The sequence below is a fragment of the Candoia aspera genome, chromosome 1, assembly GCF_035149785.1.
Source record: "Candoia aspera isolate rCanAsp1 chromosome 1, rCanAsp1.hap2, whole genome shotgun sequence".
NCBI lineage: Eukaryota > Metazoa > Chordata > Lepidosauria > Squamata > Boidae > Candoia > Candoia aspera.
Genome location: NC_086153.1, coordinates 168,280,014 through 168,293,651, shown reverse-complemented (window position 1 = coordinate 168,293,651; position 13,638 = coordinate 168,280,014). Strand labels below are relative to the sequence as shown.

At 45.7% G+C, this 13,638-nt stretch overlaps 1 protein-coding gene across 2 annotated transcripts in view; it reads right to left on the bottom strand.

The window, feature by feature from the left end:
* Positions 1-13,638, bottom strand: part of TRPM8 (transient receptor potential cation channel subfamily M member 8) — a 91,020-nt gene that overhangs the window by 59,875 nt on the left and 17,507 nt on the right. For both annotated transcript variants that reach the window (XM_063317857.1, XM_063317856.1), the window contains one exon: positions 2,548-2,745. In XM_063317857.1, coding sequence (XP_063173927.1) covers positions 2,548-2,745 — 198 coding nt within the window. The remainder of the gene's footprint in view (positions 1-2,547; positions 2,746-13,638) is intronic.

Genomic DNA, 13,638 nt, shown 5'->3' with positions numbered 1-13,638 from the left:
CTCCACCAAGAAAGGGGGATTTGAACTACAGTGTTATTGCTCTGAAGTCACTCTCTTATTTACTTATTCATCCATGCAGTGACAATCCCAGATTAACTAATACACTAAACAGCAATGGTATGGATCACTGATTAAAGACCAATATACTTGAATTGGTCTCTTTTGGGGGCTTTTCTATTTGCTATGAATTTGAATTTATGCTGAAACAAATACACAAATCATTCAGCCAAATTAGCCACATAAATGTATCATATTTCAAATGAAAACAGTACTATTAGAAATGGGGCAGAAAAAAACCAAGACTCTGTCTAGTGAACAGAATTCTGCCATCTTGTTTCTTTTCCCTTGTCTATACCTCCTTTATTTATTTTGGCTCTTTTTGTACAATACAGTACACTAGATGAGGCTAAAAGGTACTTTGCAGTTCAGCATGTTGTAAACAACCAGACATTGTTTTAGCATGTTGTGTGAACCAGGCCATAGAGTTTATTTTTTGGGCATAGCATGTTCTATGAACACAGTAATCATTCTTTCTTAATCCAGTCTTATGTTTAAAATTTTGTGTGAACCTATCTTGTGTGTACAAATCTAAGTTATAATGTCAGCTCTGGTGAAGGCTCTTCCTGATTCTCTCCACCAATTCAGTCCTCAAATAATTGATTGGGAAAGTGACAGAAGCTGTTAACAAATTCTGAAGGACAGCCCAGTTTTTTGGCATAAACTGGGTGTTACTAATTTTCAGGGGGGGGAAAGCCAGAAGCTAAGAAAAAGGCAGACAGCAAAAAGAAAAGACATTCAAAAACGAACAAAAGCAACATCAACAAAGCTCAGATACTGAGCTAGCACTATACAGTGTGTGATACAATTTTACTGTCAATACAAAAAAAGAGCTGTTTATAAACACATTCTTTCAGATTGTTATGATGTACAGCATCATAAGTTAATGTAAATCTGACTGTTTCACAATGGCTCAGTTCATATATCACACTGGATCAACTTATAGGTTCTCCAACTTGGTACTATTGCACACCCCCCCCAATGTTAAAAGAGTATGTGTAACTCCCCCTGCCCCAAATAACCTTAATGACTTAATTGGGGTTAAGCAAGAAATATAGTACTTTTAATAACCACATTTTATCATGGGGTTATTGGACTTTGCAATACCCTAATTGTCTATACCAAGCTTTCACAGGCAAAGCCTAGAGTGAGTTTTAACAGAATGCACACTGCTTGGAGAAGCCTGACTCTGTGTGTGTGTGTGTTTAATTGGAACTCTCCTGCTATGTAGTTGCTTACAAACCCTCAAGGGGTCACAACCCACATTTTCAGAACTCCTGGATTAACTCATATTTTGGGTTCACAGGATATAAATTAAGTAACTAAACAGCATATGTGGAACTAATTGTAGGGCTAATGGATCAGGGCTGCAAAAATCTGGACAATAGCACAGAGATACAGAAAACTCCAGCACCTTCCTGCCACCTAGTCACTGTCCAGATTTTTCCTGCCCAGATTTGACAGCTCTACTCTGCCTTCTAATAAACAGGTGTTAAATTTTGTGCCAGCCAGCCCCCCTCCCCCCACTCATTTGTGAATAGAAAGCTTCCAAAGATAGCCAAAAATGTGCCCTGGCCCAAAAAAAGTATCTACCCTGAAACACACAAATAAATATTTGAGTGAGAAGATGTTCTAGTACCATCACACATAAACACAAACACAAACACACACAACAGTGGCTAGACTATGTAACTGGGGAAAATTGTAAATAATTAAATCAGATTATTACAAATAATTAATACAGATTCTATAGAATCTCAAAACAGTCTCTTGGTAGTTCATAGTGAAATGCTATAAGAAAGGAACCAGAAAGTCAAGTCAGTGGGAAAACAGTCACATTCTTAGCAATAAACAAGGCACAGCAGTAGAAAATATCATACTCTTTCACTCTTTCATACTCTTTCTCAAAGCATGCTCCTATTATCCTAAGAAATATCATTCTAGGTGGCTTCAATGAATTCTGCTTTAATTTTTGCTTCAATTCATCATGGAATAGCTGAAGAAAAAAAATCTGTTTCAGTTCTAATAGTCTTTCCATTTCCATCTAATAGTCTTTCCATTTGAGAAATTACTTCTTTTAAAATATATTTTAATGTATTTTTATCATTTAACTCAATTTATAATTTTATTGTTGTTTTGTATATTTTGTAAATTGTCTTAAGAATTCTTTTAAAGTGAAGAGCAGGCTATAAACTGCATTAGAAATTTTCTTATTAATAAATTAGAAAAATTAAAGCTAGGTATTCCATTCCTGATTATTAGCATTTTTTAAATCTGAGCTCTCAAAATGCCCAATGGAAGGTTATACTTGATTGCAACATAGCCCCAAGCCCCTTCCTAGATACACATCTAATCTCTGAAGCTGAGTACATTTTCCCCTTCGCTCTTAGGTCAGCATTCATCAAGCTCTACATCATAGTCCAGCAAATTAATTATGCGTACAACCAATAAATCTCCCAGTTACATAGAATGTAGAATGTATACACTTACACATTTGATCCAACTCTCAATCTCCTCTTCATTGAGTCTAGAAAGTGTGCGAGGCAAGTATCTGAGCAATCTCTCTTTAACAGATGAGGAAGTAAGTGTGCCTTCTGCCTCTATCAAGCTTGCAATCACATCTGCTATCTGACCAGAACCTTCCACTACAACACAGGGAATTTTGTTCTTGATGGCAGTGTTAATTGCCTATGGACGAGACAATTGACATACTTAAAGTTCACAGAACAGTTTTCCAGCTCTATGTATGGGATATACATGAGTCCAGCTGTCATACAGCTGCTTCCAGTAGTCATAGTGCTTTTGTATGTAACTAAACACACCCACAATCATCAGTCCTGGCAATCCTCATTCCTGACACCCCATCACTCCAGCCAGCCATGTGGCATCGTGCCAGACTAGCAAGGTCAGCTAGGGGTACATGATGCGGATGACAGACCCGCTGTTGCAGGGCCTAATTAACTGATTCAAAAAACAGCACACATTCTGCTGAAAGTGTCATGCAGAAGTTACTGTAATCTAATTTTCATCATCTACAAGTACTGTCCCCCCGTTAAAAAGTATTGCTTTCTATTAAAGAAAACTCCATATCAGCTGGGATGCCCAAACACAGCAGCCAGACCACAAAGATCTACTGCGCCAGAACACAAGCCACACTGTGTTCTTCTGAAGGGCTTTCCTGGTTTGTCTATTTCCAGTTTACTCTATATTGGTTAAACAAACTGTCGTCTAGAAGCACATTCAATAGGACATAGCTAAACCTATTAGGTCTGCTTTAACTGAAAACTATTCTAGTCTTCATCACAGGGCCTAAGTATAGTGAGCAATCAGAAAAATAAATTTCTTAAAGGTTTCTTAACTTGTTTGGGTTATCTAGCCCGTTTAGACCTGTTGTTAAAATTATGTCTGGAAAAACAGGAATGGAAGATGGCTAGGTCTGTCCGTGTCTCTCACACACAGTCTTCACACTTATCAGCCATCCATCACCATTTAGGCAGCTGGGCTTAAGAGCGCAAAGTACGTCTGCTAGTTACCTTCAGCAAGATGAGCCGACCCCACCCCAGGGCCGCAACTAGGGCGGGGCAACCGGAATCCATGTTTGCCCCGGGTGACACAGACCCTAGTTGCGGCCCTGCCCACCCCCCAGGGAGCTCCCAGTTCTCCGGCGGACCGGAACTGCTGCAATCCTGCCCCCTCGTGAGGTCTCTTCGGCTGCACGGCACTCTGGGAAATGTAGTGCAGAGACAGCTGGGCTTGGAAAGTACAGTAAAAGTTTCTTCCTTGGAATGTGGTTTATTTAAGCTTTCCACCAATACCATCGCAAAGGAGCCAGCCGTTTTTCAGGAAGAACAAGCAAAAATACTTTGGTGGACGTCAGTGAATGAAAGAAACAACCCCCCATATATTTGGGAATGGCACGTGTTCTCTCCAAAGTAAATAAATCCTTGGAAATGAAAGGTATCTCTTTCAAACAATCTTCCTTAAAATTGGTGATGAACATTAGGATGATGAAAAGTAAAAGCATTAGTCTAGAAAGATTTATGTTTAGGATAGGTTCCTAATTTCTGTTGGAAAATTATTGTAATTTCCAGTTAGGTTTGCATCCAGCCCTTTCCCAGTCAATTCGTATATTCAGATCAGAGCAAGCACACGTGCCACTCAGTTCAGCTAGCAAAAATATAAAGCTTGGTATTTTTTTAACAGTTAGCAAGCACCAAACAGTTAATTGGCAAAAATGGGATAGAGGGCAGGCAAAAGCCGGGTTGGGGAAGGGGGGAATATAAACAACGGGCAACAATTTACATTATATGTTTAACTATTCAACAAAAGTCACAGAACTCTCAAGGACCACTGGGAAAAAAAAACAACCGTGGCTAATTAACAACATCAGTCCCAAAGGGAGTGGCCTTGTTATTCCAGCTTTAACCCTTTTATGTACATAGCAGTAGCAGAACAGAAATGGAAAGTGGGACACCCGGTAATCCCTCCTCTATTCTGTACCAGGAGAAAACCATGTGGTGGATGGAGATGTATCCAACATTCCCCTTCTCATCAGCTCCATGTGTTCAACTGTAATAGATTATATCACCAGGCATCATCTCATGCTGAGTCCATGATGAATCTTTTTCTCAGCCTGAGGAAGAAATCCCTGGCAGTGGCTTGCTCAGTGCAACTGCCATCATATCAGTTGGAAAGTACTTCAGTTTTACTTGCATAGTGCAGCTGATCATCTATGTGTTTATGGGGTCTGGACTGCTTTCTGTCTACAGTTCTTACACATTCCATGTTGTCTTCAAACAATTTGGTTGGGATTGGTTCTTTTATTTCTGCAACCCCATTTTGCTCACAGCTATAACTTTTTTTTTCATGTTTTTTGCCTTCATTGTTCAAATAATTTTCAAATTCCCAACATTCTGTTCCATTATAGGCCCTTAATCTATTTTTCTGTTGAACTTATTTTCTGCATTAAGAAATGTATAGTTTAAAATTCTCAAAATACTTCACTCTGATTGGTTAGGAGTCACATGCAAGTAACTGTCAATTAATGTTACAAAGTAGCTTTTCCTGCCCTTTGTTTTGATTGGCATGAGACTACAAAAGTCTGAAAGAGAAAGTCCTACTGGCGGGCCAGCTTGTTCAAATTCAAGTCCAGGAAAACTGTTCCTGTTTTTTTAAACACATTTTGATTCTCTTTGTTTCTTGCAAGCACAAACATTTAACCCAATTGCTAGGTCCTCTTCCTTCCTTCCTTCCTTCCTTAATTTCTTTGCTGCCCATCTCGTGTACAATGACTCCTTAACAGCAGACTCAAACATGTGACCAAATCTTCTATGCCATTTGCAGTATTATTATTGTTGTTGTTGTTGTTATGCATATATCCTGCTACTCTGGTTTAGTTGAATAAACTCCAGCAAATTAGTTTCATTGTGCTTTCCACAATGAAGCTTCCTTTCTAACAGTGCAAAATCCATATTTTTGCAATCATGTTGCATAAGATAACAGAGGCTTATGTAATTTGCATGATTCAAATACATAATATGCTTCTTGGAATATACTGCACATGCCTACTTTTATTATGATTTATCAAGCATTTGATTTGATTTGATTCAAATGATTGATCAAGTATTTTAATACCACCTTTTCTTCATACAGCTATCAATATTCCATTTCCTAAATTAACTTTTCTTGGATAAGATTTATCAAACGCAGATATATTGACTTGACATTACTACTACCCAGCAAAAATCTGTTTTTCTTTCCAATTTCAAAATTATTTCCAATTTCAAGTACAGTAAGCATTTATTTGCTAACCTAAGTACTTTTTGCCTCCATCTCACTGTTTGTGCAATTCCTGTGCAAGCTTTTTCTCTAAGGACATTTCATCTCATTATCCTTCTCTGTTGTATGGGTTTTAACTATGTAAAATTTCCTAATCCTCATAAATCTTTGAGAAATCTCTTAATATGCCTTTTCCAATAGCAGTAACAAGAGACTGTTTCTCCTTTTTACCTTGTGTAGAGAATTCCCTTCAGTTGCATCATTCAGATCAGGCTGGTATGTCTCCAATTTGGCAATTACATTTTCAAGAAAAACATCATGACATTTGGTTAACTCTACTATGTATTTATAGTTTTCTGGTAATGATCTTAATAACTGTTCCTTGGTGAAACATCAGAAAAGTACATACCGTTTTGTTTTAGTGTCATTCTATTCAGAAAATATGTTGACACATGTTCTATTAAACATCTATTCCCTGATATTTCAGATTTACTATTTTTTTGACATTAAAGTATTATTGCTCATTCCTGAGTGTGCATAGCTTGTCCCAGATCTTCTTTCCTAAAGTACAACTTTGAATCAACATACTGTACAGTTTGTCAACTTCAACCTTGGAATTATTTCAGATTTTAATAACCTATCCTTTTTCATCCAAGCTATCCTATTTCTAGACACAGCATCTGCAAAACTTTTAAGAGGTCCAGCTTTCCAAATAATGCTTCAACCTTCATATCCCATCCACACGTTGTATTCATTCCCATCTTCAAGCATGAGATTTTCTGGTCCCAAAATTACTGCCATTTTCAAGAACTTTATGCTAGTTTTATAGGCATGAAGAAAATGTTCCTTAATTAGGATGTTTTAAATCTTAACAAGTATCTACAGTGTGTGGGCTCTGAGTGCTAGTTCAGCTGTATAACAGACCAAGTGCCTAAAAATAAAAACTAGGGTGTTTTAGTTGCTCTGGGTACTCATTATTTAGTATAGTATTTACCTGCTGGGCCCATAACTGTTTTGTTGCAAGTCCCAAAAACTTTGGTTGTTCTACCTTTAACCCTTTTATGTATGTAGCAGTACCAGAATAGAGATGGAAAGTAAGACACCCGGTGATCCTTCCTCTATTCTGCACCATGAAGAAACCATTTGGTTGATGGGGATGATGTATTCAACAACTTCCCTATCCTAGCTCATATATCTAGTAAAAAAGTGTTTCTGAATTTGAGCATTAGTCAACAGAAATTTAAATGAAGGGGGCTGGGAAAGAGATTTTTAGGTAGTTCACATCTGGATTTCAAACACAGGATGTTTGGTTAATTTAGGAGAGGGCTATGGTTTTTTAATGTAAGAAATTTATGTTTAATGGCAGGCATACTGTAATATTCATTTTTTACTGTATTGTATCATGTGGAACTCATGATACTGATATGCTACTGTATGAGTTTGAGATCCATAGTATATGCTAGCCGAGCTAGTGAAAGTATTAGATGCCAAAGGTTTATACAATAGGAAGAGAAACCACAGTTATTGAAATCTTGCCTTTGGGTGGCTGATTGGTGGTTGTGATGAGTTATTGGAACCAGTTGTTGCCTCATTTAAAAAATATAACTGAACAGACCCATTTGGTATTGTGGGATATGCCATGTGTGCTCAATGTAAGGGAGAGCTTGTCTACTAAGAAATGGATTTTGGCAATCATACCATTGACTAGAAGGCAGCTGAGTAAGATTACTCTTTCTCACTCCTTTTAGCTGCCCAAGACGCTCTCTGACATCCAAGCTTACCTGTGCAGTGTCATGACCTTGTTGCAAGGCACAAAGAGCCTCACAACATGGATCATGATCATTAAGAAATAGAGGAAGGAGATAATTAAACCAGGGATTAACACAAGCACCCAAAAGCGCCCACACCCATGGACCCATAGACGGCTGAATAGAAGGACATCGGAAGAACGGAGATAAGCCGCACCTGGTGCCCTGGAGGACACAACCGAATCCGGGGGACAAAGGAAGACACCGGGAAAACGCCCAGGCAGCCATCAAGGGTCCCATCAAGAGGGATCGGGACAATGTAGGGTGGAGGAGCCCGGGGCACTACAAGAGGGTATAAAAGGGGCACCTCCACACCATCACCCCCGTTCCCGTTTTTCATTCTGTCAGCCATCATTCCAATAAACCAGAAATCCTTAATACCCATTAAGTGAGTCTGTGTCTTATTGCGAAGCGAGACTGACCCTGACATAAAAACGGGAACCCCCAAAAAATTTTTACCTAGCACCCATCCAACACGCTTGTGAGGGACCCCGCTAGGTATGGAAACCCACGAAGCGAGGCAGTGCAACCCTTCGGCACCCGGCGACGAAGCCCCACTCCCTTTGGGCGGGATGCAGCTGAGGTCCGGGCGATGTAACGCCCCGGTAAGTATGGGACCCAGCTGGGAGGAAGCGGTGGGGGAGGGACCCACCCCGGTGCCCCGGAGCCCGCGGGCCACCGGGGGCGAGGTGAGGGGGCCCTCTCCAGGCTCACAGGCAACCCCGGAGGAAGCGCGAGATGAACCGCCACCCAGGGCACACGGAGGCGAGGGCACGCCTGGCACCGCGGAGGGACCAAAGGAAGGTCCGTCCTCCACAACGGCCAATGGCGAGGGCGAGCGGAATGGCGAGCACCACAGCGGGAGTCCGCGGACGGCGGCGAGGCTCGACGCGCTGGAGGAAGGGATGCAGGCGATGCGGGCGATGCTGCAACAGCTGACGGCAGCGCAGGGACCCCACGGCGGAAACAGCGCAGAGGCACCCCCGGACGAGCGGCGGCGGGGCGAGCGTGGCGGCGGCGACGGCGGAACCCGGCCCAAGGAGCCCACCCGACGACTGGAGGCGCACCGGGACGAGAGATGGAGTGGATACCCAGCGGACGGTGGTGACTACGGCGGAGCCCGACCCCAGGAGCCCACCCACCGATCGGAGGCGCGCCTGGATGTGAGACGGCGGGACAGCCTCGGCCGTGGCGGCGGCGGAGCTCGGCCCCAGGAACCCACCCGACGACTGGAGACGCACCAGGACGAGAGGCGGAGGGACGATCCGGCATACGGTGGCGGCGACAGCGGAGCCTGGATCCAGAAGCCCAACCGAGGGAGAACGCCCCGCCCTCCCCCCCGGACGACGGGACGACGGACTTGCGAGGAGACCCAGAGAGAGACACAAACACCGCAAGAAGACTGGAGACAATCCGACCCGCATCAGCCCCCGCAGAGCCCGCTGCATGGCACAGAGGGCACCGGGAGCCAAACCAGAACAGCTGCAAAGGACTTTGGCATAAAGTTTGACGGGGACCCCTCTAAACTCTCCTTTTTCCTGACAAATGCGAGGTACTACCTCGAGGAATGGGGTCCCTGTTTCAGAACTGAAAGGGGCAAAGTCAATGCCCTGGCCATAAAGCTGAAAGGTCGGGCCGCCGATTGGTACGTCCAGTTGTGCCAATCAGGGGCCCGGGTGCTGCAGGACAGCACGGAATTCCTGCAGGTGCTGGAGCGGCACTTCAGGGACCCCCTGGAGCAAGAAAAAGCGAAAAGGGTGCTGAAAACACTCAAACAAAGCCAGCGCTCCGTGGCAGAGTATGCCATGGAGTTTCAAGCCCTAGCCGGAAAAGTGGACACCTGGTCTCAATCGACTCTGATTGAGAAATTTAAACACGGACTCAACTTAAACGTTCTCCGGTGGGCACTCTGCCGCGACAACCCCAACTCCCTGACGGAATGGATCCGGCTGGCGGGGGAAGCAGAGGACGCCCACGACACGTTCCTCCACGCCAAGAGGGAAACGCAGCAGGCGGAGGCAGCGAGACCCCCACGCACAGCTGCAAGGCAGGGGAAGGTGAGACCCCAACCATGGAAGGAGGAACGGGACCGGCGCTTTGCTAAAGGGCAGTGCTTCACGTGTGGAAAGGAAGTCCACAAAGCAGCAGCATGCCTCAAATCGACACCCAGAGAGAGCCCGAGGAGGGCACAAACCGCACCAACCCCAGCGCCTAGAAAGCGACCAGCAGCGAAGGGGGAGTACCGACGCAGACACTTCCCCTACAGCTCAGAGGAGGAGGGAAGCAACCCCGACGAGCCGACGGGAAACGACAACCACCTGGCCTAAGGGGCGCCGAAGGACAGGTGGAGGACAGTGACAGGCGCAACGACAAAGGGGTGAGTGAGGAATGCCCCACCCTCTACGTCCGTGTCACCCTCGCCCATGGGGATAAAACCGAAAAGGTCTGGGCACTAATTGACTCAGGCTGCTCTAAAAGCCTAATGCACCCAGACCTGGCAGCCGCACTCAACCTCCGCTGCTATCCACTTCAGCACCAATTGGTGTTCACGCAGCTCGATGGATCTGCAGCGGGAGGGGGCCCGGTCACCCAATACACCGGAGAAACCGCGCTAAGGCTCGGCAGCCACGAGGAAAAATTGGCTTTCATCGTGGCACCGGTGGGGCAACCCCTACTCATACTGGGGATCCCATGGCTCGTGCAGCAAAACCCAGTCATTAATTGGAGAACCAGAGAGATTAAGTTTGCTGACGGTCGTTACCAAGCACCTTCAAGGAACAGGGTCCCCCGAGCAGCCATGGGGGGGGGCAACGACGACTGCGGAGCACCGAGAGATGGCACTGCCAGAGGGACTGCCAACCAAATACGCGGATTTCGCCGCCGTCTTCAGCGAGAAAGAGGCGGACAAACTCCCCCCCCACAGGAAAACGGACTGTACCATTGAACTGGTCCCGGGGGTACCCCTACCCAAACCCAAAATATATGCCATGACCCAGCGGGAGCTGGCAGCATTAAGGGACTTTGTGGACAAAAACTTGGCGAGAGGTTTTATCGAGCCTGCAAACTCTCCAGTAGGAGTGCCAGTCCTCTTTCGTGAGAAAAAGGACGGGTCACTGTGGCTCTGTATAGATTACCGCGGATTAAACACAGCAAGCATTTCAAATAAATACCCCCTACCCTTAATAAAGGACATCTTGTCCCACCTGGCAAAAGGTAGGGTATTCTCTAAACTGGACATAAGGGAAGCCTATTACCGCATACGGATACGGGAGGGGGATGAGTGGAAAACTGCTTTCAACTGCCCATTGGGGGCGTTTCAATATAAGGTGCTCCCATTCGGACTGGCAGGAGCACTGGGGGTATTTATGCAGTTAATTAATGAGGTCCTGCGTGACCACCTTTTTAAGGGGGGTTTGGTTTACCTCGACGATGTATTGATCTACACGGAAACGGAACGTGAGCACAAACGCTTGGTAAAAGAAGTGCTCAAGAAACTCCGCAAGGCAGAGCTGTTTGTAAAGCTCTCCAAGTGTGAGTTTCATAAGAAACAAATTGACTATCTAGGGTACAGGATTTCAGCTAAAGGAATAGAAATGGACCCAAGCAAGGTCCAAGCCATACTGGCGTGGGAGCGCCCACGCACGAGGAGGCAACTTCAAAGCCTCCTTGGATTCACTAATTTCTACAGGGGGTTCACACCAAGGCTGGCAGAGACTATTTTGCCCCTAACTAACTTGCTTAAGACTAAGGGCTTGGGGGACACGTGCAAATCAAGAAACCCGGGGGCGCTACTAAACTGGACAGCTGATTGTCAAACGGCATTCGAGAGACTAAAAAACCTCTTCACAGCTGAGCCAGTGTTACAACACCCCGACCCCACCAAGCCTTTTGTGGTGCAGGCAGATGCCTCCGACTTTTCCATCGGAGCCATCCTGCTCCAAAGGGACTCCGACAACCACCTAAAACCCTGCGCCTACCTTTCCCGCAAATTCTCCGAAACAGAGCGGAGATGGCATGTATGGGAAAAGGAGGCGTTTGCAGTAAAGACAGCTCTGGAAACATGGAGGCACCTGCTGGAAGGGGCCACTTGCCCCTTCGAGGTCTGGACAGACCACAAGAACCTGGAGGTACTCAGCACGCCAAAACGGCTCAGCCCGAAGCAGGTGCGCTGGGCTCAGTTCTTCAGCCGGTTCAATTTCACGCTGAAATTCATACCGGGCAAGAAGAACTTCTTGGCAGATGCCCTCTCCCGATGGCCACAGGACGACACGCAAGCCTCCGACATCGTGGGGACAGTATGGACCGAGAAACAGCTGGGCTGCCCAGCTGTCACGCGCAGCCAGACAAGGAATCAATGCACGCCAGCACGAACGGCAGGGAATGATCGGAGCCGCTGATCAATTTCACCAAACTGGCAACAAAGACTCACACAAGCACTACAAACAGATACATGGTTGCAAAACAACCGACACCATGTATCTTTCAAGGACAGCATTGCCTGGAAAGAGAAAGCCTTGTACGTGCCAGAATCACTGCGGGGGGAAATCTTACACAGATCGCACGATGACAAAACTGCGGGACATTTTGGGTTTGTAAAAACCCTGCACCTAACGAGGAGGCAATTTTGGTGGCCTAACCTCAGAAAAGACGTGAAAGACTACGTGGCCAACTGCCCCACATGTGTCACCACCAAACGGAAAGGGGGGAAACTCCAAGGACTGCTACAGCCAGTAGCCAGCCCCTCCCGCCCATGGGAAGAAATTTCCTTGGATTTCATTGTGGACCTCCCACCCAGCCAAAGGAAAACAGTGATATGGGTGGTAAAAGACTATTTCTCAAAGCAGGCACACTTCATCCCGTGCGCAACTATCCCCTCCGCACAACAACTGGCACGCTTGTTCCTAACACACATATACAGGATCCACGGCGCCCCCTACAGGTTGGTGACCGACAGAGGCACACAGTTCACGTCAAAGTTTTGGCGGGAATTTTTAAAACTAATCGGAACCAAGCAAGCACTGTCCACTGCGTGGCATCCACACACGGACGGATCTACAGAGATCCTAAACTCAACACTTGAACAGTTCCTGAGGGCATTCATAAATTACCAACAGGACAACTGGGTAGACCTACTACCTTCTGCAGAGGTAGCCTATAATAACGTGGTACACCAGAGCACTGGCCACACCCCATTTAAGGTGGTCTACGGAAGGGACTTTGTACCGATACCAGAATTGCCGCAACCTGAAACCCCGCCCTGCTCACCAGACGACTGGGCGGCACAGCTGGCAACAACCTGGCCAATCATCCAAACGGCCCTAGCAGACGCACAAACCACGTACAAAAAATATGCGGACAACCACATCCAAATGGCATACGGAAGAACCTCCACCCCCACCCATAATGATAGACAACCAACAACATTTTGAAGTAAAAGAGATACTGGATTCAAGAAAGCAAAGAGGTAAGCTGCAATACCTCGTTAAATGGAAACATTTCCCACACAACTAGCTAGACAGTTCCACGAGGCATACCCAGAGAAACCAGCACCATAAGAACATCTTTGGGGGGCAGCATGTCATGACCTCGTTGCAAGGCACAAAGAGCCTCACAACGTGGATCATGATCATTAAGAAATAGAGGAAGGAGATAATTAAACCAGGGATTAACACAAGCACCCAAAAGCGCCCACACCCATGGACCCATAGACGGCTGAATAGAAGGCCATCGGAAGAACGGAGATAAGCCGCACCTGGTGCCCTGGAGGACACAACCGAATCCGGGGGACAAAGGAAGACACCGGGAAAACGCCCAGGCAGCCATCAAGGGTCCCATCAAGAGGGATCGGGACAACGTAGGGTGGAGGAGCCCGGGGCACTACAAGAGAGTATAAAAGGGGCACCTCCACACCATCACCCCCGTTCCCATTTTTCGTTCTGTCAGCCATCATTCCAATAAACCAGAAATCCTTAATACCCATTAAGTGAGTCTGTGT